The sequence below is a fragment of the Myotis daubentonii genome, chromosome 9 (assembly GCF_963259705.1).
Source record: "Myotis daubentonii chromosome 9, mMyoDau2.1, whole genome shotgun sequence".
Lineage (NCBI taxonomy): Eukaryota > Metazoa > Chordata > Mammalia > Chiroptera > Vespertilionidae > Myotis > Myotis daubentonii.
Genome location: NC_081848.1, coordinates 85,873,159 through 85,899,074, shown reverse-complemented (window position 1 = coordinate 85,899,074; position 25,916 = coordinate 85,873,159). Strand labels below are relative to the sequence as shown.

Sequence of the window (25,916 nt, the reverse complement as noted above, 5' to 3'; positions counted from 1 at the left end):
GACAGCGGGCCGTCCCCACCGCCAGCTGGACTCCTGGACAGGGACCTCTGCTCCATGCACAGCCCGGCCTGCAGGGGGAGGGGGCTCCCCAACGCTTTTTAAAATATATTTTTATTGATTTCAGAGAGGGAGAGAGGGAGAGAGAGAGAAACATCAATGAGGAGAGAGAATCATCCATCGGCCGCCTCCTGCACAGCCCACACTGGGGACCGAGCCCGCAACCCAGGCCTGTGCCGTAACCGGGAATCAAACCCTGACCTCCTGGTTCCTAGGTCGATGCTCAACCCCTGAGCCACGCCGCCCGGGCGGGACTCCCCAGCTTGAGGGTTGCTGAGGTCCCAGAGGCCCAGGCGGCACCGTGGGTGCCACAGCCCATGGCCACCGTTGTCTCCGGAGAACACAGGCCGGAATGGCCGCATCCCACAGTCGGAATGCGGGGCCCCTGGGGAATGCGGGCCTGGTGGGTCTGGCACATTCCAGCCGTGAGTCAGTGGGAGAGTCCTGGGCAAGGACGCCAGGCGCAGGCCACCCAGCCCCCACGCCCACCCCAGCGCCCACTGGGGGTGCTCCCTCGGCGGGGGCCCCTTCTCCCCCAGCCCGTGTCCCTGCCTCAGCCCCGGCAGGACCCCCTGGTTTCTCCTGTGTCCTCAGTGACCCGTCGCAAAACACGGCCTCCCTGGGGCCCTGAGTGGCCCGTCTTCCCAAGGGACCGGGGTCCTGGGGTTCGTGCCTAGAGTCACCCCGACAGCCACAGAGGAGCCAGCCCAGGGAAGAGAAGTCAGGGCACATGGGCCCCTCCCGCCAGCCACCCCGATACCCGCTCTGCAGAGGCCTCCGTGGCACCGTCCCTTCCGAAGCTGCTGGGCGCCCCCCCTACCCCCCTCCGGCTCAGCCCTGGGTCTCCTGGTGGAGAGGAGACCTCAGGGAGGAAGTGGCTCAGCCAAAGCCGGTCAGCGGGTCAGCGGGTCACGGTGGCAGCCTCTTGCGACGTCACCACACGGACAGCGGCCTCCCCGTGGCGCGTTCCTCTTGCAGGTTTCGTGGGCGTCGTTTGCGGCCGGGAGTGAGCAGCTGGGGCAGCTGGATTGGGGTGCGGGCTGGGTCTGGCTTCCAGGGGGTGGCCAGCTGGCCTGCCCACGCCCGGTCCCTCCACCACCCGCACCCTGGCACCCCCGGGACCCACACGCCGTGTCTGTGCCGCTTGATGCGACCGGGAGCAAACCGCGCCCCCCACCCCCCACTCCTCGTGCCAGAGGCGCCAGCCGGCCCGGCCCCAGCTTCGCCCCCTGGGCCCTGGGGCCTCGCGCTGGGCAGGCCGACTCCGGCCTCCTCTTCCCGCCGCCTCTGCCGGGCTGCCGGCACCGTCCCTCCCCGAGCCGGGCCCAGAGGTGCTGCGGACGGACGCGCGTACAGCTGGGAGCGAGCGCAGGGGCCCGAGGCCCCGGGTGCTTCCGACGGGGCGAGGGGCGTCTGACCTTTCCGGCCGCGGGGCAGCAGTTGCGTGAGCACGAACAATCGCCCCAGTGTGCAGGCACAGGCGGCCTTTTCTTCCCCGTCGGGCCAGGGCGCACGGCTCCCAGCCTGGCTTCCCTTGAACAAACATATTTATTGTGGCCGCCACCGAGGGCCTCGCCTCGCCGCCAGGGCCCGGGGGCCTCCGTCCCACCCACCCGGGCCTGGGGAGGGGACCCCTGCCCCGGCGTCCCCCGCCAGGCCCCTGCCCGCAGGCCCGGCCCGTCATGCCCGAGGTGGGGGGCTGAGTGTCCCTCTCGGAGGAGCTCCCCGGAGCCTGTGACCACCCACAGGCAGCCGGCCAGCTGCCAAGCCAGGCCCGTGGGGGGCGGGGCCTGGACAGCCCCAGCCGCCCTCCCGGACTCAGTTTCCACCGCAGGCCGGTGGGAAGCACCCCTGCAGGGCCCTCCGCACCCTCTGCCCCGTCTCTCCTGAGCTCTTCCGGGAACGCCGGCGGCAGGAGGGAGGCCCCGGCCCCCGGCCCCTCACCAGGGACACCCTGTGCGGTGGGGCCAGCCTCTTCGGGGCTCTCCGCTTCGATCAGCACAGGGGTCCCCGGAAGTGCCATCCTTCCCCCGCACCCATCCCGTCCGCCTGGGTTCCAAGGCCCCCCTCCCCCGCGGTTTCCCGTTGGCGTGTGTGAGCCGTGGCTCCGTGAGCAAGGGGACGGGGTGGGGTTCAGCTTGAGCTGCCGGGACCTGCCACGCCACCGTGAACCCAGACACTGCCCCGTCCTGGAGGCTGGGGTCCGAGACCAGGTGGCGCAGGGCTGGCTCCCCGGGTTCCCCTGCCCCCGCATCCCCCCGGGTCTCCATGCGGTCTGTGTGTCTGTGTCCTGGTCCCTCTTCGTATTGGCCCAGGCCTCCGTTTACCGTAACCAGCCTCTTAGAGGCCCCTCTCCAAATACAGTCACTCCACGGCAGCAAGGGGGGCGGGAGGAGCCACCCCGTTTCTCAGGGTCAGGACGGGGGTCAGAGGCAGGGAGGGCACCTCCCCCGCCCGCCCCCCGGGATGTGGGGCAGCAGCCAGGAAGCGGCAGCTGCCGGGGGAGGCGTCCTGTGGCCCAGCCCCCACCGGCCCCCACCAGCCCCCAGGACCTGTCCTGGGCCACATCCGGGGGTGCAGGCCTGGGGCGGCCGAGACCCCTCCCAGGGCCAGGGAGGCCACGGGCGGAGGCGACAGGGGCTCCTGGGCCTGAGGGAGCAGGGCTGGGAATGTTGGGAAACTGCACAGTCCGGCTCTTGAGTTTCAAAATCCTGCCGCTGCCGCAGGGCCTGAGGGCCAGGCCGGGCCTGTGGGGGCCTCTGCAGCTTCCGGCTCCGTCCCTGGGGCGGTGCCTGCGAGGAGCTGCAGGGTCAGGGGCCAGCTCCCTGCCTGGCTCCCGGGTGGGGGTGCGGCACCCGCTGCCTGGGAGGAAGCCCCCGGGAGGACCCTCAAGGGGTAGGTGCTGTGAGGGTCCCTCCGTGGCCGGCTGGCTCAGGCTGCCCCAGCCCCGCTGCACAGCCTGGGAGCCCCCCCCCCCTTCCAGGCTCCCTCCGTGATCTCCCACCAGGACAGACCAAGGGCAGGCTGCCCACGGACACGGGCGTGGCCTGGAGCCGAGGGTAGAGCGTCTGCCGCCTGCAGGGACCACCCTGGTGGGTCCGGGGGCTGCGCCACGGGCGGGGGTGGGGGGTCAGGCGGGAGCTCCGTCGACATGCGATGCCTGAGGCTGAGGGACCCCACAGAGCAGGTGGGGAGCCGGGTGGAGCCCAGGTCAGCCTCAGGCCCCTCGAGGCACGGACTGGCCGGGGAGGAGGCGCAGACCTGCCTGCCCTCCCAGGGGCCCCAAGTGTCCCTGGCCTCAGTGTCCACACCCCGGATCCCCAACACCCCTGGAGCAGCAGCTGGGGTTCCACGTCCCGTCCGTGGCCCTTCTCTAGGCTGAGGGCACGCAGGTGGCAGCTGCTCTGCCCAGCCCTCTTGGGGGACAGGGACTCCATGCAGCAGGGGGTCAGGCCAGAGCCTGCAGCCCACCTCCAGGGTCCCCAGGCGCTGGGAGGGCGTCTGAGTTTTCTGGGGTCCCTGCTGGGCCAGGCCGTCCTCCCGCAGACCAGGTGCAGACACTGGGGGGATTGTCTTCCCCGGCCCCAGCCTTGGTGCCTGGCGTCCACGGAAATCCGGGGCCGCCACCGAGTGGGCTGTGACTGGACGCCGCGCGGGCCTCCTGTTGTTGCAGGTGCGAGTGAGTGCCCGCGGCCAGGTGGGCGGGCGCTGTGCCGCCGTCACTCACCGGCCCGGGGGGTGGAGACCCCTGGCAGGAGCGGAGACCGGGGGCAAGGACGGGCCGAGGACTTCCCTGTGGTCTCGGCCTTCCCGGGAGGGGGGACGACGCTGGGCAGGGGCAGCTCCAGGGCGACCGTGAGCGGGGTGTGCAGTGTGGAGGGACAGGCCATGGTGCAGAGGGCCCTCCCTGGTTGGATGGCTGGCCATGGTGAGGTGCCGGGTGCCCAGCTCCCATGCTGCAGCCGAGAATCCGGAAGGTCTGTGACAAGCCAGTCACCCCAGGTCACATGGTGACACAAGGGCTCCAACCCAGGAGTCCTGGCTGGTGGCATCCCCTCTGCAGTTCTCGGCAATTCTAGGGTCTCAAGGGAGGCCCCACGGAACGTCCACTGTCCTGTGGCTCCGTGGTTGAGGGTGACCTGTGAACCGGGAGGTCACAGTTCGATTCCCGGTCAGGGCTCAGGCCCGGGATGCGGGCTCGAACCCCAGTGTGGGGGGTGCAGGAGGCAGCCGATCCATGATTCTCTCTCCTCATTGATGTTCCTCTCCCTCTCCCTCTCCTTCCCTCTCTGAGATCAATAAAAAAATACACACATTTTGGCAGTCCTTTGTCCACCCTGTTCTGAAAAAACAACAGGACGGGATCTTTTAAATTGTACAAAGGCCACTGTAGAAGACAGCTGCTCCCTGACCGCCAGTTCATTCCATGGAGCCTGAGGACATGGTCTCAGACGAGGAAGGAGTCCTGAGCCCTGAGCCCTGCACAACAGGGATCCCCAGGCCCCCGGCAGCACCCCCACCCCCGCAGCCCTGCCCCCGGGCCCCCAGGCCCCCGGCGGCCCCGCCCCGGCAGGCGAGTGCTCCTCTCCACTGTGTTTGGACAACCACCGTTCATCTGGAGCCACTCATTCCGCCTTTCAAGCCCACTCCGATAAGCAGAGGCGCCCACGGAAAGGAAAGTCGTTAGGTAAACAGCCGTACAGGTGTTCAAAGACACGGCCCAAGTGGCAGATGCCGAGGCAGCGGGGCCGCCCGCCCCCTCGAGGGGACCGCCCGCCCAGGGGACCCCCCCACCGACTTTGAAGTCCTCCTGGACCTGGGTGGGCGGCGTGGCGCCGGGTCCCTTGTGATTACACTGGGCCCCACTCAGACAATCTCCATCCCATCTGCACCCCGTCTCCCCCTGGGCACCCGTCTCCCCCTGGGCACCCGTCTCCCCCTGGGTTATGTGGCCAAATACATTCCTGGCTTCCAGGGGTCAGGACATGGACACTGTTGGGGGCCATTGTTCTGCTCGCAATGGTGCCGGGGTGGGTAGGGTCCCCTGTGCTCGCTGCGCCCCATCCCAGCCACCTCTGTGCTGCCTCAGATGAGAACTGCAGGGACCTGGGGTGGCCGCAGACCAGGGCCTGGAAGGGGGTCCCGGGGACAGGACAGGACAGGACCCTGTGAGCTGGGGGAGCTGGGGGGTGGCTTGTCCCCGGCCGGCCCCCAGCCCCGACCTCCATCTGGTTCTGTGTCCTCCCCCTGTAGCCCCTCTGTGACTGGTAGAACATTCCAGAACTTTCTGCCGCCACTGGCCTGCGAGGACCCAGGACAGGCTAGCTTCCCGGCAGGGACGGCTGGGCCCTCTTCCAGGGACCTCGGCCCTTCTCAGGGGGCCGGCCCCTGGCCACTTTACAGCCTCCCAGAATGCTCTGCTCCCGGGGCTGCCGGTCATGGGCGCTGACTCCGTGCCACTCTGCTGGGCGCGGTGACGTGGTGACGTTGCCTCACGTTTGAGGGTGAAAGGGAGGAAGTCCTGACCGCCAGGCCCTCGGGGCTGGTGGAGGCGGCACAGGAATGGCTGCCCCTCGCCCCCTCCCAGCAGCGGAGTCAGCCCCCACGAGATGGGCAGCCCCGTGCCGGGCGCTCAGAGGGCCCGGTGCAGGGTCCTCTCTCCCTCCGCAGGGGGTCCCCCTGTGTCGCCCACGGGGAGCGCGTGTGGACGCTGCCCGGGCCCGTCCTCGGGGCGGCTGGCGCCGAGTCCACGGCAGGAGAAGGGCCGGGCTGGGGGTGCGTGCGCGGCCGATCCTCCAGAGTTTGGCAAACAAGAGGGGGAGGCCTCGCTCGCGCCCCCTCCCCCGCCGAGCTCCTCGCTGGGCCCGGGGCCTCCTGCACAGGCCGCGCGGAGAGAGGAGGCTCGGGCCAAGGAAAGCAGCCGGGCCGGGGGCCGGGGCGTGGCGGGGAGCCCAGCGCCGAGGCCTCTGGTCTGGGGGGCCGCGGGCGAGACTGGACAGGAGCCAGGAGAAGGCCCAGGTCGCAGGGCGCCAGCAGGAATCCGGGCGGGTGGGTCCGTCTCAGGCCCGAGGTGCAATTCCCGAGCTCCCAACCAATCCTTTGTTAGGCCCTCGGCCGCGCTGGCCCCGATAAGCATCGCAGTCCAGCAGGTCACTGGAGGTGGGCCCGCGCCCAGAGACCTGGCCACGTCCTCCCACAGGGACACGGGCAGGACCGTCTTCCCCGTCCCTCGGGACAGCGGTGTGGCCTCTGCTTCCACCGCAGCCGTGCCCCCGGCCACGCCACGCCACGCCACGCCACGCCACGGGGGACTGGGTTGCCCTGGGTCCCCCAGGTAGGAGGGGCGGCCTTCACCCCGCCTTCAGAAGAGGGAGTCAAGCCCCTGCCCAGCAGGCGCCCGCCCGCCGCCCCCTCCCCTGCCGACCGGGCGGCCGTCACCTGGGCCTGGCCCAGCTCTCGCCCACCGTGGCCCAGCGGGGCCTGCTGTCCTTCAGCCCTGACCGCCCCCGCGACAGAAGAGAGCCAGGCAGAGAGGGGCCTCCGGGGCCTGCCCAGGCTGCGTCCCCTGGGGAGGGCAGCCCGCCCCGCTCACCCTCCCCACCCCACTCCACCCCACCCCGCCTGGGCTGCCTTTGCCCAGCTCCTGGGTCTGCACAGCTGGGCCCAGGGCAGCGGAGCCGGGCCCTCCTAACCGCCCCGTCCATCTGAGACCACGCCCCGAGTCTCCGGGAAGTGCCCGGCACACTGACCGCAGCCCAGACCCCAGGCGCCTCTCCCCGGGGGGCAGGAGGGTCCCAGACCCACCCAGGCGCATGGGCGGCCTGCTGAGATGTCTCCATCGTTTTACTCTTGTGTCGATAATAATTGTGAGCTCACTGCTTAACTTGCATTATGTATAACACATGGATGGGGAGCAGCTCGTACAGAAAACATGCCACCTAACAATACAGTGTGATTTCAATGACTTAAAACCATTATGACGCCCCGTGGGGTGGCACCCTGCTCAGCCCAGCAGTCCCCTGGGCACAGGCTGTGGGGGCTGTAGTGAGAGTTCCTGGGCCCGGGTGAGCATGGGGTTGCACACGTGGACTTGGGGGCAGCTCGGGGGAGAGGGGACCCAGGTGTCTCCAGGCCCACAGCCCACGGCTCGGGGGAGACGGGGCCCAGGTGTCTCCAGGCCCACGGCTCGGGGGAGAGGGGACCCAGGTGTCTCCAGGCCCACGGCTCGGGGGAGAGGGGGCCCAGGTGTCTCCAGGCCCACAGCCCACGGCTCGGCGGAGACGGGGCCCAGGTGTCTCCAGGCCCATGCCTGGGGAGAGTGCTGTGGGAGAGAGCTCACAGGACCTTGTGGGGCAACCTGAAGACAAGTGTCTTGTGAGTCTCGTACCCGAGTTCTCTCTCTGCCGAAGGAAGCGCCCAGAAACCCTGGAGGCTCCGGCCGTGGTGGCGCCGTGGCCGTGGCGGCGTTGCCGGCTTGCACAGTGGGTGCTCTCGGTACTTTTAGGTCCACGGAGCCCCAGTAAGGAATCCACAAATCGGCCCTCCCTCCCCCTGCCCCCCGCCCTGTCGTCCCACCAGCTCTCCGAGTACCCTGCCCGCATTCCAGGCCGGTTGCTCCGGGGCGGCCTCTGAGGCCTGTTAGGCCCGCGCTGCCCCGGGGAAGGAATGTCCCCGCCCCGGCACCGGCCAGGCCGGTGGGGCCGGATGCTTCAGGGCCATGACTCAGGTGTCTTCCCAGGACGGTCTGGTGGGCCTGGGGGAGGGCCCGCTGCGGCGTGTGCTCACCCCCCGCCTGCCCCCCCAGCTGCCCTCCTCCGCATGGCCGGGGACCCCAGCCTCCCCGGGGGACACACCCCGTGGGTTCCCCTAAACCCGTGGTCGGCAAACTCATCAGTCAACAGAGCCAAATATCAACAGGACAACGACTGAAATTTCTTTTGAGAGCCACATTTTTTCAACTTAAACTATACAGGCAGGTACATTGCTATTAACTTAATTAGGGTGCGCCTAAGGCTTAGGCCAGTGATGGCGAACCTTTTGAGCTCGGCGTGTCAGCATTTTGAAAAGCCCTAACTTAACTCTGGTGCCGTGTCACCTATAGAAATATTTTTATATTTGCAACCACAGTAAAACAAAGACTTATATTTTTGATATTTATTTTATAGATTTAAATGCCATTTAACAAAGAAAAATCAACCAAAAAAATGAGTTCGCGTGTCACCTCTGACACGCATCATAGGTTCGCCATCACCGGCTCAGGAAGAGCCACACTCAAGGGGCCAAAGAGCCGCATGTGGCTCGCGAGCCACCGTTTGCCGACCACGGCCCTGAACCATGAGCCTCGGGGCCAGCCAGCCGGGCTCAGGCCGTGCGGTCTACCTGGTTGGTGTGCGGTCTACCTGGTTGGAACTCCGGGGCCCCGTGGAGCCACCCCCCCCAGGCCTCCCCCACACGCGGGGGAGCCTGTGGCTGCTGTGTGTGTATCACTGACAGGCCCAGGGGTGCAGGAAGGAGGCCGGGAATGGGAAATGGGGGCGGGGGGGGGGGCAGGCGTGGTCCAGGCTCCTCGCTGGAGTGGATGTGGGGGAAGGTCCGCCGCTGGGGTCGCCCCTGGGGACCCGGCCCAAGGCGGGGCTTGCGTCCTGCCTGCTTTGCTGAGAGTGCCCTGCGTCCACACGGCCACGCGGGGGTCGCCTCCGGAACAGGAGGCGACACCTCCTGGTGACCCTGGGGACAGCAGTGGGCCCGGCCTCGGTCCGGCGGACACGCCCTCCCCAGCGCTACCCGGGGGCCTGTTTCTCCGGGACTTTATTGCCGGAATAAAGAGACGCCACTGGCTCAGGCAGTCGGTCCGCGGCCCGGCCACGCGCTGCACTTTTGGGGTTCGTCCTAATAACTGGCCGGCTAGCCTCGCTGGTCTTCTAAGCAGATGGTTTCATCGGCGGCGATCAGTGGCGCGCGCCCCTTCCTCTCTCCACCCGTACACCCGCCCTTCCCTGCGGCCTCCGATGGGGTCCGCGGGGCCCGGGCACCGCCTCCCACGCCGGGTCCCGCTGAAAGGGCGCTGGGAGCGCCCCCGTGAGCCGCATGGTTGGGCGGGGGGGTCTTGCTCTCCCAGCTGCCAGGTGAAGGGCATTCCTCTCTATTCCTCCCCCCTGGCAAGTCCACTTGTTTGACTATAGAAGCTTCTCTTACTTTATTTTCATAGATGTTTTTATTGTTGATAGTATTACAGATATCGCCCCCTTCACCCCCCCTTCACCCCCTCCTCCCAGCCACCCCCACCCCCCACCCCCAGGTCTTTTCACTGCACTGTTGCCCGTGTCCATGATTCTAGAAGCTTCTGAGCTCTATCACCAATGCTTCTGGGTCTAACGCGATGGTTCCGTCGTTTTTCCTGTGAGGAGCGTCTCCCCTGTGATGGATTGGGGGTGTCGGACCGTCTGTGGGGTTTGGTGGGCCAACGTTCTGTTGGGGTCTGTGCATCCGTGTTCAGACGTGAAAGGGCCTGTCATCCTCTTTCCTTGCGTCCCCCTTGCCCGGGCTGAGAGTCCGGCTCCCAGGAGCCGGGAAACGCGACCCTTGCCCCTCCTGGAACGCCCGGGAGAAGGCCGGCACGTCCCCCTCGGGCGCCGGGACCTGGCGGGCTCGCCCACAGAGCCATGCGGGCAGGCACGCATTTTTGGAGGCGGCCTCTGATCCTGCTCCCGTCTCTTGCCCGTAAATACATATTCATGCAAATGCTCTGTTTCTACTCACATCAGCTTTGACGTTTTATCTGGTCCTAGGAATTCGCTTTATCTGGGCTGCCGTGCCGATTGCTCCGAGATGTCCACGGCGCGGCTCTCTGTGTCGTGTTTGCCATTCCTGCCCTGCCTTTCATCGCCCGGCCGCGCCCGATTGAGATCTTTGCCCGGCCCGCGCCCCTCCGCCCCAGGCCGCTCCCCGGCGAGGCAGGCCTGCCCCGGGAACCCCGAGCGCTGCTGTGCGGGGGACCCAGGAGCCGCGGCCGGCCTTTCCCTTTTAAACGGTGGGAGAGACCCAGAGGGAGGAAAGGTTCTGGTGCACAGAGCTGCCCTGAAACCCGAACGGTACTGTTCGGAAGGTCGGTTTTACTGGCACCGCCGCACGCGTCCGTGTGCCCCCGTCTGCGGCGCTTTCGAACCCACAGGCAGCTCTCCCCCGAGCCCCACGCCCCCGCCCAGGGCCAGTCGGCCTTTCTCAGCCCCCGCCTCCCGCTTCCCAGTCCCCCCACCTCAGGCGGCGCCCCAGCTGGCGCGCTTGCATCGCCGTGACCCCACGCCGACCGGCCGACGTGGCCAAGGTCACCCTCACTCTGTGCTCACACAGGTTGGCTGGGCCCCTCCCTGCCTCCTGGGGCTCTGATTCCTGCCAGCCCTGCCCGGTCCGGGTGCCACCTGAGCTCACGGGGTCCTGTGGTGGGAGCCGGGCCCAGGGGAGGGTGCCCGTCCGACGGAGGGCACGGGGGATTTTAAAACAGCGGTGGGGTTACAGGACCCTTATGGAGGTCGAGCCCAGGGCCCCATATGTCCCCTCACCCAGTTGTCAGCGTCCTACACTAGGGACAGGCACCTGTCACAGCTAACGGACCGGCGCCCACACCTCCTGGTTACCTGAAGCCCACACTCGACCCAGCTCCCCAGGACCCGCCAGGACCCCGCGTCCACCGGCCCCCCGTCTCCTTGGGCCCCGGGCCGGGACGGTCGCTCGGACTCACTGGTTTGTTGACGTGGACAGTTTTGAGGAGACGGGGCCGGCGTTTGCGGGGTGCGCTCTGCTGGGGTTTGTGCCGCGATTAGAGCAGGTTGTGGGTTTGGGGGAGAACCCAGGGGTGCCCTTCTCATCTCGTCACTTCAGGGCACATGCCCTCAGCACGACCTGTCGCTGGAGGCCGACCCTGACCGCCTGGCCAGACCACACCTGCCAGGCGTCCCCTCCCGACGTCGTCCCCGCGGACCCGCCAGGGGTTGGCTCCGGGGCCCTGGATCACCCGGTTGGGCCCCCATGACCTCGGATGGGCAGACCCCGGAAGGGACCCCAGAGGCTGAGGCCGGGGAAGCGGGGGGCAGACAGTGTCAGGCCAGAGGTGGGAACCCACACATGGCCCCTTCCCAAAGCGGGTGCTGTCCCCAGGCCCCTGGGGGTCCGGGGGAGCCCGGCCCGGCCCACGGCGAAGTGCAGATCTCATTAGCCTGGCACGGAGCCCGTCCTGAAAGTATTAACAGAGCCTCAAACTGGGCCATGGGGGGGGGGGGGGGGGGGACGAAGAAACGCGCAGAAAGAACTCGCCGGACGGTGACACAGCCCGTTTGCCAGCCTCCTCCGCGGCCCTCATCCCTGTAATGGGACTTATTTTGCTTCGTTGCCCCAAGTAATGCCTCTCCTTTCCTTGGGGGGAGGGGCAGGCCAGGGGCTGGGCCTGGGGAGACTCGCCCGGCTCTGCCCCTCGGCCAGTGCCCGCTGCGGCCGCCCCGCCCCCACCCTGGCAGCCAGCACCCTGCCCCCCGGCCTGGCCCGGAGCCGCCTGGCACGCGGGGTGTGTTCCTGTGCCCGCGCTTGCTGCGTGTCAGGCACTGGGAACGCGGCGTGAGAAAAGCGGGCCCTCGGAGACGTGCGGGGCCCCCCACACGCTCCCTCCGGGAAGGAGCCGGCTTCAGGGGCACGGGCAGCGGGGCCGGCTTCCTGCTGAAGGGCCCGTAGCCGGAGGGGACGGACAGAGGGACACGGGCAGAGGGACACGGGCAGAGGGACAGGGGCAGAGGGACACACTCGGCCTTGCTCACCATCACTGTGAACTTCAGGGCTGTGACCTGGCCAGGTTATCGACACCGGGACCAGGGTCCCCGCCTCTGACGGCTGGGTGTGCAGGGCCCCCCCCCCTTGCACCCACCATCCCCCTTGCCCTTGAGCTTAGCCGTGGACCCGAGGCCGGCCCAGCCCCCTGTGCTGTGAGACATGAGCGGGTGGGCGGAGAGGGGACAGGCCTGCAGGCCAGGGGGAGGGCGCAGCCCGGGGATGGAGGGTCAAAGCAGCCCGTGTGAGTGGCGCTCTGGGAGGAAGGCCGCTCCCTCATCTTCCTTCACCCCCGTTTGGGGGTCTGTCTCCCAGCACCCCGCCGAGCCGTGATGTTCAGGGGGTTCAGGCTCTGCAAGAACAGAGCAGCCCAAACTCAGCCTGAAGGCCAGGGGCTCGGGGTGCAGCACGGAGAGACGGGGGGGGGGGGCGTGTCTGAGGCCCAGCAGGGGCAGGAGGCACCCGGAGGCCGACCCAGGAGTGAGCCGGTTAAGGAATCGGGGGGGGGGGGCCGCGGGACTCATAACACCCCAGAGAGGCGTTGCCCCACACCGGGCGAACCCCCACGCCGTGCCCACGGCGGCGCCCACCAGGTTTCTGTCTCAGGACAGACAGGCAGGGGGGTCTGGGCTCTGCAGCCCCAGGACCTCAGGGACGGCCCGGGAGCAGGAGGGAAGGGCCACCCGGCCTCCGCAGGCGCCCGGGGAGCCTGGAGGGACCCGCCGGCCGCCCCTGGGCCCAGCGCCGCGTCCTCCGCGCTCCTGCCTGGGACCCAAGCGGCCATGGGGCTGAGCCGGCCGTGGGGCTGAGCCGGCCGTGGGGACCAGGCCCATGTACAGTCACAGGCCTTAGGAAATGCACCCTCCGTAGACGAAGCTCAAAAGGAGCCACGGCCCAGCCGGCGGGGCTCAGGAGTGAGCGTCGACCTAGGAGCCAGGAGGTCCCGGTTCGATTCTGGTCGGGGCCCAGGCCCGGGTTGCGGGCTCGGTCCCCAGTGGGGGGCGTGCAGGAGGCGGCCGGTCCATGACTCTCATCACGGAGGTTTCTCTCGCTCCCTCTCCCTTCCTCTCTGACATCAATAAAAATATTTTTAAAAAGGAGGAAGAGCCCATGAATTTCTTCTTGGACGTCGGGGGCTTTGTCTCCTTGTTTTAATCAACAGGTTCCCAGTGAGTCATTTCGGGAGGGGCCGGTCCCGATGGCTGGCTCCCCCCGGGGCTGTGAGAGGGGACCCCGGCTCCGTCGCCGAAACTCTCCCCTCGTTTCCCTCTTGGTTGGAAGCCCGCCAGCTCCTGTTCCCTGGGATTAATGAGGCCGACAGCCCGCAGTACACGTCCTCAGAATCTCCCTGGGGCTTAGTGGGGTCCCCCCGGCCACCACGCACACCCCAACTCTCGCCCAGCCCATCCCGGGGACGTGGCCCAGACAAAGATGCGTTTCTTCGCCGGCTCCTTCGAGCCCCTGCACAGGCTGCCTCTCGGGTCAGGAGCCCCCTGCACCCCCTGCAATCCCCCGCCCCCCGCACCCCGCACCCCCCAACCGCCCGGGGCACAGGACAGACCCTGCCACCCAGAGGGGCCGAGCCTGGCCAGGGCTTCTCAATGCGCCCGAGGTGAGGCAGCTCCCGGCTCCATGTCCCACCGAGGCCACGGCCTCGGTGACGAAACCTCCGGCCCACGGGGCGCAGGACACGGTGGCGATCACGTGATACTGTCATGGCGGGGACTCCGGGTGCCAGGACAGCGGGGGTCCTGGCTCACGGGAGGGGCGCAGCCAGACGGGAATGGGTGCTGGGCTCTGGCCAGGGAGGAGGGAGGGAGGGCTGTGCCTGCTGGGACCCACGGCGGTGGGCGCGAGGGTGGCTGCAGTGTGGCAGGGGTTGTGGCCGTGGGCTGTGGCGGCAGGAAGGCTGTGGGGGAACCGTGGCAGCCACCCCACCTGGCTGGGTGGACCCTCCCACCAGCGGCTCCAGCTGGACCCTGTGAGAGGTGGCCACGCGGGTCCCCTGGGCCCACCCAGCTCTGGTTCAGGGTCAGCAGGAGCCAAGCACAGTGCCAGTGCCCCGGCCGCTGAGGGCGGTGACCTCGCGGATGCAGGCAGGCCTGGAGGGGCCGTGAGGCGCCTGCCCGTCTGCTGAGGGCTCTCAGGGCGCCGGCGGCCATGCGGGCGGGCAGGCGGCCGCTGTGAGTGATGGCATTGCACCGTCCACAGCCAGAGGGCCTGATTCCAGCTGAAGAATGCACCTGGCGCCGCCATGGACTTCAAGCCTCCCTCCCGCCCGCCCGCCCGCATGGACCCGGAGGCCAGGGCCACCCGAGAGGGCAGATCAAGGACAGGGACAAGGATGGGGGGGGGGGGACGCAGGGCAGCAAGCTCCCAGCAGCCAGGCTGGACATGGACACACGGAGCCCTGTCCAGGCTGGGCTCACCTGACCACGCGCCCACTCCCCGGACAGGAGCCTGAGCCAGACAGGGGTGTGGCCCTGCGGTCACAGCGCGGGGGCCAGCAGGGGGGCCAGGGCAGGGCCCCGCTTCCTGAGCCGGAGAGAGGCTCACCTGCCTCCCTGTCAGAGCCGGCACCGGCGCCACGACACGCAGGCCACGTTCACAGATAAACGAGGCAGGTGGACCCGAGCGAGGGGTCCCCTCCTTCCAGACCCTGGGGCCTCCGAGGGAAGGTGGCGGCTGCCCGTGGCCTCTGCACCCCCTCCCACACCCCTCCCCAGAGGCAGCCCCTTGGAGACCCCTGCAGTCCTCCCCTCCCCACCCGTCCCCACCAGCTGCCCACACCCAGCAGCCAAGCCTAATGCCCGGGCCAGGCTGGGTCCCCTCAGGCCTGGGGTCCCACCGAGCTGCCCCCCCCCTCGGCCTGTCTCTGCTGTGTGGTCAGAGCCCAGCCTGCCGCCGCCTCTCCCGTGGCCTTGGGGACTGACCGCTTGGCCGGGCCCACGCATGGCCCCCACACCTCCCAGGGTGGGGAGATGCTTGAGGGGGACAGAGGCCATGCATGCGCCCTTGAGCTGTCCCAGGACGGTGGCTGGGCCCTCTTCCCAGGCCCCCAGGAAGGCACCCCCAGGCTCCGTGAGAGTCACCCGCCTCTGCCTCCATCAGCATGAGGCCTCTGCCCTCAGAGCCACCTGCAGGCCTAGCTGGGGGCTGGCTGGGGCTGGTTCCCCACTTTAATATATATAGAAAGAGGGAGAGAGAGAGAGAGAGAGAGAGAGAGAGAGAGAAACATCAGTGATGAGCGAATCATGGATCGGCTGCCTCCTGCACACCCCACACTGGGGATGGAGCCCGCACCCAGGCCTGTGCCCTGATGGAGAATCGAACCGTGACCTCCTGGTTCATAAGCCGACGCTCAACCACTGAACCACACAGGCCGGCTGGTCCCCCACTTCTGCTCCCACCTGTGCCTGCCTGTCCATGTGCGTGGTGACACCCGGACCTGGTGGCACCTCTGAGCCTGACCCGCCCGTGGCCCCGAGTGCTCGCCTGCACCCCTCGCGCTCACCGTGCCAGGCAGGCCTGTGGGCGCCTAACTCCGCGACCGGCGAGGGGCGGGGACGCCCAGACTGTTCCCGGGCCATTGATCGCCAAGGACGCGCACTCCCGGGAGTGGACCAGCACCGCGGCCTCAGGCCGAGCGGCCGCAGGAGAGCGCACTCTCCCGGGGGTCCCCTCTGTCCCCTGCGGCGTGCACAGCTCACGCCCTGTGCCTCCAGGCGACCGCGCTGCCGGGTGTCACCGCAGGAGTCCTGGGCCCTGCGGGGAGCCGCTCCCTCGGCCGCTCCTCAAAAGCTCTCCGCGATCCCTGCCTCTGTTTTCTCCTGACGACCTCAGAATCTGCTTGAAATTTTTCCCAAAAAGAAAAATAATAAAGCCCCGGCCAGTGTGGCTCAGTGGATAGATGGGTCCTGGGTTCGATTCCGGTCCAGGGCACGGACCTCGGTGGCAGGCTCCTCCCCAGCCCGGGCCCTGGACGGGGCGCGCAGGAGGCAGCCCAACGACGTGTCTCTCTCACATCCGTGTTTCTCTCTGCCTCTCCCTCTCCCTTCGTGTCTCCCTAGAAACCAGCGGGAAAGTGCCCTCGGGGGGGATTAGCAAAAAGGGGGAGAGCAGTGCAAGTGTTGGGGGTCGACTGGAATCGCACTGAACCTCGGAAATTTGCTTCGTACGAACACAGCCCCCGGTTCACACGCACACCAGGTCCCTCCGCGCGGCCCGGCCCCCTGGGCCCGCGTCCCAAACGCCGGACTCGCTCATGTCACTGGATCTGAGCCTCCGTGGGGCGGGCTGCGTGGCATCTTTTCCCTCCACGTCTCACGGAGCGTCACGGGCCCACGGAGACACGGTGGACGTCTGTGTGTCGCCTTTAAAACCAGCGTCCCTGCCGCATTCGCTAGCGGTGGAAGAGTTCACCCGGAAACTCTCCAGGGGCTTTTACATCCATGACGACGGCTCCGGCAAATCAGAGCAGCTCGCGCTTTCCAATCGCGCCGGCGCCCGCCCGTCCCGTCGCTGCCCTGGACGCCCGGGCTGAGGGCTGAGACGTGGGGCCAGTGTCCAGTGGGCCTGACCGCACAGCAGCCTCCCCGCCTGCTCCCTCTCTCAGGTGCGTGGCCCGACACGGGGAAGCCGTGTGCGTGTACGGGAAGCCGTGTGCATGTATGGGAAGCCATGTGCGTGGAGGGGAAGCCGTGTGCATGTATGGGAAGCCGTGTGCGTGGAGGGGAAGCCGTGTGCATGGAGGGGAAGCCATGTGCGTGGACGGGAAGCCGTGTGCGTGGACGGGAAGCCGTGTGCGTAGAGGGGAAGCCGTGTGCGTGGAGGGGAAGCCATGTGCGTGGAGGGGAAGCCGTGTGCGTGGACGGGAAGCCGTGTGCATGGAGGGGAAGCCGTGTGCGTGGAGGGGAAGCCGTGTGCGTGGACGGGAAGCCGTGTGCGTGGAGGGGAAGCCGTGTGTGTGGACGGGAAGCCGTGTGCATTGAGGGGAAGCCGTGTGCGTGGAGGGGAAGCCGTGTGCGTGGACGGGAAGCCGTGTGCGTGGAGGGGAAGCCGTGTGCGTGGAGGGGAAGCCATGTGCGTGGAGGGGAAGCGGTGTGCGTGGAGGGGAAGCCGCACGTGTGTAGAGCTGGGTGTCTCCCTTGCGTGTTGTCTGGTGTGTAGCAGGAGGGAGCTCCCGTCTCCCCGCTGCCTGCGGGTGTGTTTCTCATTAGGGACGGCCTCCGCCCTATCAGATGCTTTTCTGCATCTTTGAGTTGATTATATGTTCCTCCTCGCAGGCCGTTGATGTGGTGAGCGAGGCGACGGGGTCCGCAGATGCTCCGCCAGCCTTGCGGGATGGGGGGGAAGGGGGGGCTGCCGGCCGTGCGGTGGGCGGGGCGTTCGTCTGTGCGGCGAGGGCGGCCGGCCCGCCGTGGAGGCTCCGCGCTCACAGATCCTCCCCGAGGTCCGGCCTTTCGTGGTCAGACCCGGGCGACGTCCTCCAAAGGAAAGGGTTCGCCGTGCGGGTGGGGGATGGTCCTCATTCCCGCTGTAATGTATCTCGTTAACATGGGGCCGTTCGGATGTGTTTATTTCTTTTTTGTGTCTCCTTTCATACATTGTGTTTTTAACCTATTTTTATCTAAACTATAACAATCATGTGTGTGCGTCGCGTCCTCTGATTGGGTTTTTAGAAGAGGCCTGCAGGTCTAGAACGGCGTTCGGCCTCTAATCCCCGACATCGGCAACTTGTGCCGCCCCGTCCCCGTCCCCGTCGCTGAAAGTGTCTCAGTGTCATTAGTCCCTTCAGAGAATAAAACTTCGGCTTTTGCCCTGACCGGTGTGGCTCAGTGGATAGAGCGTCGGCCTGCGGACTGAAGGGTCCTGGGTTCGATTCCGGTCGAGGGCATGTACCTGGGTTGCGGGCACATCCCCAGTGGGGGGGGGGGGGGTGCAGGAGACAGCTGATTGATGTTTCTCTCTCACCGATGTTTCTAGCTCTCTATCCCTCTCCCTTCCTCTCTGTAAAAAACCAATAAAATATATTTAAAAAAAACACAAAAAACAAAAACCTTCGGCGTTGCTGGTCGCTCCTAATGCCGTGTGCACCGTTCACGCCATCGGATTATGCTCTTGTCTCTATTATCTCCCGTCTCCGTTGTTTGGATTTGAATTTGCTCTTTTTTTTTTAACTTCTTCAGACAGACGTCCGCCTCTCCTCTCCCTGAGACACGCCTCGGCCACCACCTGCCCCGAGCGCTGCTTCTCTGAAATAAAAATGCCGTCCGGCTCTTATAGCTGCCGCCCTCTCCCCTGCGTCACTTAGATGGACGCCCAGACGTGAGGGAGCGTCGTCGTCCGCCTCCCTGATTTCCCGCCAGCTCGCCGTGGCCGGGACACGGGCGCCGCGGTGCCGTTTCTCTGGCGTCTCTCGGGGCTGGCGGTGCGAGCCCCGCCTCGGTCCCCGCTGGGGAAGGCCCATGTGACTACGCCGCGGTCCCTGCCGACCGGTGTCCGCACTGGTCTCGCTGAGGTTCTGTCCGTTCTTACGTCTCCGTAGGGGGGTTGCTAGCTCTCCTCTCGGCTACGCACCGACTGGGCGTGTCCTGTCGCCGCTGAGTTCTGCCCGGTTTGGCTTTCTGGGTTTGGGGGTTCTGTTTGTGGGCGCACACGGGTTCAGAATGGATGCCCTCCTCCGCGTCAGACCACGTGTTAAACTCAGGACCCTCGTCATCTCTGGCCTGAGCGCCCGGCACCGGCCCCTGGCCACACCGGATGTGCCTTCCCTGCCCTCGCACGCCTCCCCCCTACAGCTCTCCGTGTTAAAGGGGCTTCTGGCAACACCAGCTCGTCTCCAGTCCCGCCGGACGCACTTGGTCTTGGGACGCGCGGTCCCTTCGAAGCGCGGCCGCCTGCTCCTGGCACCTGGCTCTCATTCGCTCAGGGCTTCCTGTCACCCCTTTCCTGCCTCCTTCGGATCAATCACATGATGCGACTCTTTCCTTTTGACCCTCCGGGAGCTGGTTGGCTCATCACCCTTTGGTTACCCCCTCGGTGGTTGCCTAGAGACCATCACATCCATCCTGGACCACTAGCGTGGCCTCCGATGGGCACCGGGACCCTCGCCCTGGCAACGCACGGGCTGCCACGGCAACCTCCCTGAGGCCCCCGCCTCCCACTCGACTTTCACCGTGTAGTTCAGCTCATGCTCGTGTCACACGGACACGAGTATGTGGACCTTTCGGCGCACACGGATTCAGAGCATCTTCCTACCCAGCTGACAGCCTCACGCGAGGGCCGGCTTAGAGAGAGGCAGGGAGCGGGAAACATCCATGTGAGAGAGAAACATCAGTCCGTTGCCTCCCGTATACTCCCAACTGGGGGTCAAACCCGCCCCCCAGGTCTGGGCCCTGTCCAGGAGTGGGGCCAGCCGCCTCTGGGTGCCTGGGACGGTGCTCAACCCACTGAGCCCCTCTGGCCGGGCTTGACCACTTTTTAAATTTTTTATTGATTGATTGATTGATTGATTGATTGATAATCCTCACCCGAGGATATTTTTCCATTGATGTTTAGGGAGCGTGGAAGGGAGAGAGGGGAAGACAGAGACAAACTTCGATGTGAGAGAAACACATTAATTAGGTTGCCTCCTACATGTGCCCCGACCAGGGCCCAGGCTGGGGAGGAGCCTGCAACCGAGGGACGTGCCCTTGACGGAAATCGAACCCGGGACCTTTGGTCCACAGGCCGGCGCTCTATCCACTGAGCCCTCTGGCCAGGCCTGACCCTGTTTAAATCCTGGAACGCTTAAACCTCATGGGACAGCGTGGTCGGGTCCGCACCTCCCAGCTTTCTCGTCCGCCGGCCCTCCTCCGTGCCTCGTCCCTCCCTGTACGTCCACGCCTCCCTCTGGGGTCCTCCTCTTTGCCTGGGGCCCCCGTCCTTCTTCAGGCCGCCCCCCCGGAAGCAGGGCCTCCTGGATTGGGCTGCACCTTCCTGCGTGTGTGTTCGTTCATCTGTGCACACACCAGACGCACACGGCTCCCGTCTGAGCAGCTCAGCGCACGGCTCAGCGGCCTGAAGCGCGTTCACACGGTCGTACAACCGCCACCCCCGTCACCGCCAGCACGCCGCCTCGTCCCCCTCTGACGCCCTGTCCCCGTCACACACGAGTCCCCAGCCCCTCCCCCAGCCCGGCCCCCACTGCCCTACTTCCTGCCTCTGGGGATCTGACCCCTGGGGGACCTCACGGGTGGCTCAGCAGGTCCGTCCCCCTGGGTCTGGCTTCCCTCACTCGCGCCTTCACGTACGAGGACCTGAGCGATGGGTATAGAACGCTAAGTTGATAATTGTCCGTGAGCACTTTAGAGATGCCATCTGGCTTTCCTCCTCCCTTGACAAGCCAGCCATCGGACAAGGCCGTCCCCCACTGGCTCCCGGACACCCCTGTGCCTCCGGGCAGCTCGGCCTCCTCTCAGGGCCTGGGTCTGGGCGCCTTTTGTCTCCCCGCCGTGGGTCCCGAGAGCAGCTGGAGTTGGTGGCCTCCTGTCTGCCATCATTTGGGGGAGGCGATCAGCCCCCAAGTCTCCAGGATCCTGTGTCCCCCCCCCCCCCCCCCCGTGTCTCCGCTCCTTCTGCCATCTCACGAGCGTCAGGACTTTTCACCGTCGTCTCTCCTGGGTGCACTTTTTCCTCTCGGTTTAATTCTGCTTTTTCCATCCCCCGGGGCTATTTTCATCCAGCTCACAAGTGTCCTTATCTCCACGCCCTCTGCTCTCGGCCGCCTACCCTGTCCTTCTCGGAGGACTTCCTTCGTCTGATTTTTCGTAGAGATTTCATGTCTCTGGCAAAACTCTCAGCTTTCCATCTAGTTCCTTGAGCCTGCTCACCTGGTTATTTAAGACCTCAGCTCGGCCGGCGGGGCTCCGGGGTTGAGCATCGACCTAGGAACCAGGAGGTCACAGTTCCATTCCCAGTCGGGGCGCAGGCCCGGGTTGCGGGCTCGATCCCCAGTGCGGGGCGTGCAGGAGGCAGCCGGTCCACGCTTCTCTCTCATCATTGACGTTTCCATCTCTCTCTCTCTCTCCCTTCCTCTCTGAAGTCAATAAAAATATATTAAAACGTAGCAATAAAGTAACCACAAATGAGCAGACGCGTTTTTAAATAAAGGGCCTCAGCAGACAGCTCAGAGGTGAACCCCATCACCGACCAGCGTGTGGGCCGGTGGCCGGCCGTGGGCTGCCCGTCGGGGTGGGCGCCCGTGGCTCGTCCCAGGGGCAGCTGGTGGGACGTGGTCTCTCTGGCCTCACATCTCCGCGGCTTCCCCGGCAGCCCCGTGTGGTTGGGGATTCTGACCGATGAACCAGGAGGTCACAGTTCAATTCCCCGTTTCCTTACCTGGAATCTACTGCTTGTAGCAAACACACCCAACGTCAGTGGCTTAACACAGCCCTTGCCGCTCACGATGGCGAGAGTGGGCGAGGGGGCTCCGCGGGGAGGCGGTTCTGCTGGCCTGGCGGGGGCGGGGCTGGCTGCTCAGGGTGGGGGGTCGCGGACGGCCTTGCCCGCCTGTCCACTGCATGGCGCTGGCTCCCGGCCGGGGCAGCTCCGTCCTCCGCGTGGCCCCCTCGCCGGCTCAGGCTGACTCGCGTGGTCCCCAGGGCGCGTGAGGGACACCCAGTGGGACCTCCCAGCACCCTTCCCCTCTCGGTAAGTTCAAGGTCATCCAAGTTCAAGTGCTGGGAAACGGTCTCTCTTGGGGGAGGAGCTGAGAGCACGGACACACTGAGCCTCCGCCTCTCGGGTCGGCTCCCGGGGTCCACCCCCCGTTTCTCGGCCTCTGGAGGCTGAGGCAAGGCCGGGCTCCCTGCCGTCACCTCCGCCCAGGTGCCCGTTCTCCCCCGGCTGCGGAAGGTGCAGGCAGGCACCTTGGTCCAGGCCTGCACGGAGATGACCTGAGGCCATGGGGGTCTCAGCTGAAAGCCCCCTCCCTGGTGGACTCTGAACCCCAGTTCTGCCCAGGGCCATGTGTCTGCAGCAGGCTCTGCTCAGCTTTTACCTACGAGCAGCTTCTTCAGCTCAGTTCATCAGGATCTCACCCCAGCCGGTGCCGCCTCACCCCAGCCGGTGCCGCCTCACCCCAGCCGGTGCCCCCTCACCCCAGCCGGTGCCGTCTCACCCCAGCCGGTGCCGTCTCACCCCAGCCGGTGCCGCCTCACCCCATCTGGTGCCCCCTCACCCCATCCGGTGCCCCCTCACCCCATCCGGTGCCCCCTCACCCCAGCCGGTGCCGTCTCACCCCAGCCGGTGCCCCCTCACCCCAGCCGGTGCCCCCTCACCCCAGCCGGTGCCGTCTCACCCCAGCCGGTGCCCCCTCACCCCAGCCGGTGCCCCCTCACCCCAGCTGGTGCCGTCTCACCCCAGCCGGTGCCCCCTCACCCCAGCCGGTGCCGTCTCACCCCAGCCGGTGCCCCCTCACCCCAGCCGGTGCCCCCTCACCCCAGCCGGTGCCGTCTCACCCCAGCCGGTGCCGTCTCACCCCAGCCGGTGCCCCCTCACCCCAGCCGGTGCCCCCTCACCCCAGCCGGTGCCCCCTCACCCCAGCCGGTGCCGTCTCACCCCAGCCGGTGCCCCCTCACCCCAGCCGGTGCCGTCTCACCCCAGCCGGTGCCCCCTCACCCCAGCCGGTGCCGTCTCACCCCAGCCGGTGCCCCCTCACCCCAGCCGGTGCCGTCTCACCCCAGCCGGTGCCCCCTCACCCCAGCCGGTGCCGTCTCACCCCAGCCGGTGCCCCCTCACCCCAGCCGGTGCCCCCTCACCCCAGCCGGTGCCCCCTCACCCCAGCTGGTGCTGCCTGACTCACAGATGCCTTGAGGGCCCTTGCGTGGCAGGCGCCCCCTCTCTGGGGCCCCCCATTGACCAGGATCTTGTCCCCTCAAATCCTTGCTGTCTGTGCCCTGACGCCCCGCTTCTCCGCCAGCCCCATTCAGCCTGTGTCCACACCGTGACCCCAAAGCTGCCCCAGAGGCGCGGGCGCCCCCCCCCGCCCGCCCCCCGCAGGCTCCCGGTTGGTCCCTCCGCTCCTGGGCTGGGCGCTCCTGGCCGGGGCCGAGGCTGCCACCAGCGTGGGGGTCGTGGGCGGGTCTGGCTTTGGGCGGTTTCAGCAGAGGGTTTGGTCGGAATGGACATCGGAACCGAAGCGACGCCCCGTGTCCTTCCCGTCTTTTTCCTCCTCAAACGCATCTCGTGGATTGTGGCGTCTCTGTCGACGGTGTTTCTAGAAGGAGCTTTAGACACAGGCCGAGCGGCTCAGCAGTGACCGTCCTCGGCCGCCTGTCCTGCAGGCCCCGCCCTTTCCAGACGCCCACCCCCCGGGGGGCACAAGCGTCCGGCTGGAAGGGGCCCCGGCCGGGCCTGCTCCCACCCCTCCTGTGACGCGTGGGCCCCAGGGCCCAGCGTAGAGACGTGTCCGTGGCTCTGCTGTGAGTGGGGGGGGCAGCCACGCGAGCCCCGGGTCCCTGGTTCTGGCCGGCCACGCGCAGCGGGGGGCACGGGGAAGGGCCACGCCCGTCGGGGGCACTGACGCCTCCCCCGCCCCGCAGGCTGCGGGAGCACCACCGCGCCACCATCAGGGTCATCCGCCGCATGCAGTACTTCGTGGCCAAGAAGAAGTTCCAGGTGAGTCCACTCGCCCCGCTGCCCGCCGCCCGCCCCACTGCCCGCCGCCCTCCCCGCTGCCCGCCGCCCTCCCGGCTGCCCGCCGCCCCTCCCCGCTGCCCGCCGCCCCTCCCCGCTGCCCGCCGCCCCCGCTGCCCGCCACCCTCCCCGCTGCCCGCCGCCCCTCCCCGCTGCCCACCGCCCCTCCCCGCTGCCCGCCACCCTCCCCGCTGCCCGCCGCCCCTCCCCGCTGCCCACCGCCCCTCCCCGCTGCCCGCCGCCCCTCCCCGCTGCCCACCGCCCCTCCCCGCTGCCCGCCGCCCCTCCCCGCTGCCCGCCACCCTCCCCGCTGCCCGCCGCCCCTCCGCCCGGCTCAGAGGTGACGGGTGCTCCCAGCAGAGATGCCCTCGGTGGCGGGTGCCTGTCCCGCCCGCGGGTCCCCTCCCTCCGTCCCTCAGAGACCCGGGGACCCCGCTGTCCGCACCGCGGAGCCAGGGGCAGAGGGGTGACTGTGCCTTCGCCCGCAGCAAGCCCGGAAGCCCTACGACGTGCGTGACGTCATCGAGCAGTACTCCCAGGGCCACCTCAACCTCATGGTGCGCATCAAGGAGCTGCAGAGAAGGTGGGCGCCCGAGACCCGCAGGCCCCGGCACGGCTCCCTCCACGCGGGCCCCCTCCACGCGGGCCCCCGCCTGCCCCTGTCGGAGCTGCAGGCCCATCCCTGCCGCCCAGCCCAGGAGCCCTGCCCAGGAGCCCTGCCCGGCTCACGCCCAGCACACCCTGGCCTCCCACCCTGGCCTCCCACCCTGGCCTCCCCCCGGGACGGGAGTGGGGACCTGCCTCCACGGGGAGCGGGTGCTCTGGCTTCTGACCTGGAGGCCGGCAGCCTGTTCGCGTGGGTCAGACCAGCGGTGTCTCCCGGGCCGGCCTGGGCCCTCGCTCCATCCCGGCTGCAGGGACAGCGGAGGGTGTGCTGGTCCTGCCCAGGCCGGGGGCTGGGGCTGCCCAGCCCTGACCCGCCCCCGGGACACGAAGGCCCCGCTCAGGCCCTGGCCTCCCCGAGGGCCCAGCCACGGACCTGCCTCTCGGGCGTGTCTGCGGGGCGGCCTGGGCACTCGTGGCGCAGCCTCGGGACACGGGGCGATCCCGGCCCGGCCCTGCCCAGGAGGCGTCTGCGGGAGGGACCTGACCCCGACCCCCCCCCCCCAGCGGGAGCGTGGGCCTCGGGTCTGGGAGGAGCTGGCAGGTCTGGGGCAGCGGCAGGGCCCCGGGTGGGCGGCCTGTCGTCTCGCTGGGCACATCGCCGTCTGCTCGCCCACAGGCGGGTGCGGCGGGCGTGAGCGGCTCTCTGTCTCCCTCCCAGGCTGGACCAGTCCATCGGGAAGCCCTCCCTCTTCATCTCCGTCTCAGGTGGGTCCCGGCCACGGCGCCTGGGCACGGCGGGCACCAGCCCCGTCCCGCTCTCCCCACCCCCGTCGGACGGCCCCAGGGTCTCTGCACTGGGGGGCAGGCCATGAGCCAGAGAGGGGCAGGTTCCCACCCCACCTCACTGCACCCCACACACCCACCCCACCTCACTGCACCCCATCTCACCTCACTGCACCCCACCTCACCTCACTGCACCCCATCTCACCTCACTGCACCCCATCTCATCACACCCCACTGCACCCACCGCACCCGCACCCTCTGACGTTCTTGCCGCAGAAGGTCATGGGTTCAGCCTTCCCCCGTGGGCTCCCTCTCCCCTCAGTCGCGCTTCTCCCCAAACACAGTCGGGGTCCCTGGCCTGCCCCCGCAACACGCACATTCTTGACACAATCTTTTGCCCCCAGAGAAGAGCAAGGACCGGGGCAGCAACACCATCGGCGCCCGCCTGAACCGCGTGGAAGACAAGGTAGGCGCGGGGTCCGGGCGCGGCTCTGGGGGGCAGTGGCGTCTCGGGGCCCGCACGGTGCCCCCCACGGGCAGCCGCTCACTCCCCAGCTGTGAGGACGGGGACGGAGCTGCCGGGGGGGGGGTGCCCCTCCTCCCTCCGTGCTCGGGGCGGACACAGCGCCAGTGACTCCGGGGCCCACTGCCCCCACCCGCTGGGCATCGTCCCGGGGCAGGCGGCCTCGGCCGGGCTGGTTTCTCGACCTCTGACAAGTGACCCCTTTCCTGGCCGGTGGCACGGTGCCCGCAGGCCCCTCCCGAAGTAGCTAGGAGTCGCAGCCCTCGCCCCCCAGCCGTGCACGCGGGGACCTCAGGGGTGCGTCGTGGGGGAGGGGCTGTGCGGTCCCCACTGCGCTGGGAGGTGGGGGTGTCGGCCGAGACCCTGCTGGGCCCCAGGTGGGGCCCGGGATGCCCCGCTCCCGCCAGGCCCTGTGCCCTCTCCCCGGGGCCCGGGCGCCGCCTTTGAAGTCTGT

At 67.9% G+C, this 25,916-nt stretch overlaps 2 protein-coding genes across 3 annotated transcripts in view; one reads left to right on the top strand and one right to left on the bottom strand.

Moving 5' to 3' along the window:
* Positions 1 to 25,916, bottom strand: part of LOC132241847 (insulin-like) — a 394,596-nt gene that overhangs the window by 293,850 nt on the left and 74,830 nt on the right. The gene's annotated exons all lie outside the window — the stretch shown is intronic.
* KCNQ1 (potassium voltage-gated channel subfamily Q member 1) overlaps positions 1 to 25,916 on the top strand; it is a 222,236-nt gene that overhangs the window by 146,261 nt on the left and 50,059 nt on the right. For both annotated transcript variants that reach the window (XM_059710702.1, XM_059710703.1), the window contains 4 exons: positions 23,457 to 23,532; positions 24,039 to 24,133; positions 24,875 to 24,921; positions 25,344 to 25,405. In XM_059710702.1, the coding sequence (XP_059566685.1) occupies positions 23,457 to 23,532; positions 24,039 to 24,133; positions 24,875 to 24,921; positions 25,344 to 25,405 (280 nt within the window). The remainder of the gene's footprint in view (positions 1 to 23,456; positions 23,533 to 24,038; positions 24,134 to 24,874; positions 24,922 to 25,343; positions 25,406 to 25,916) is intronic.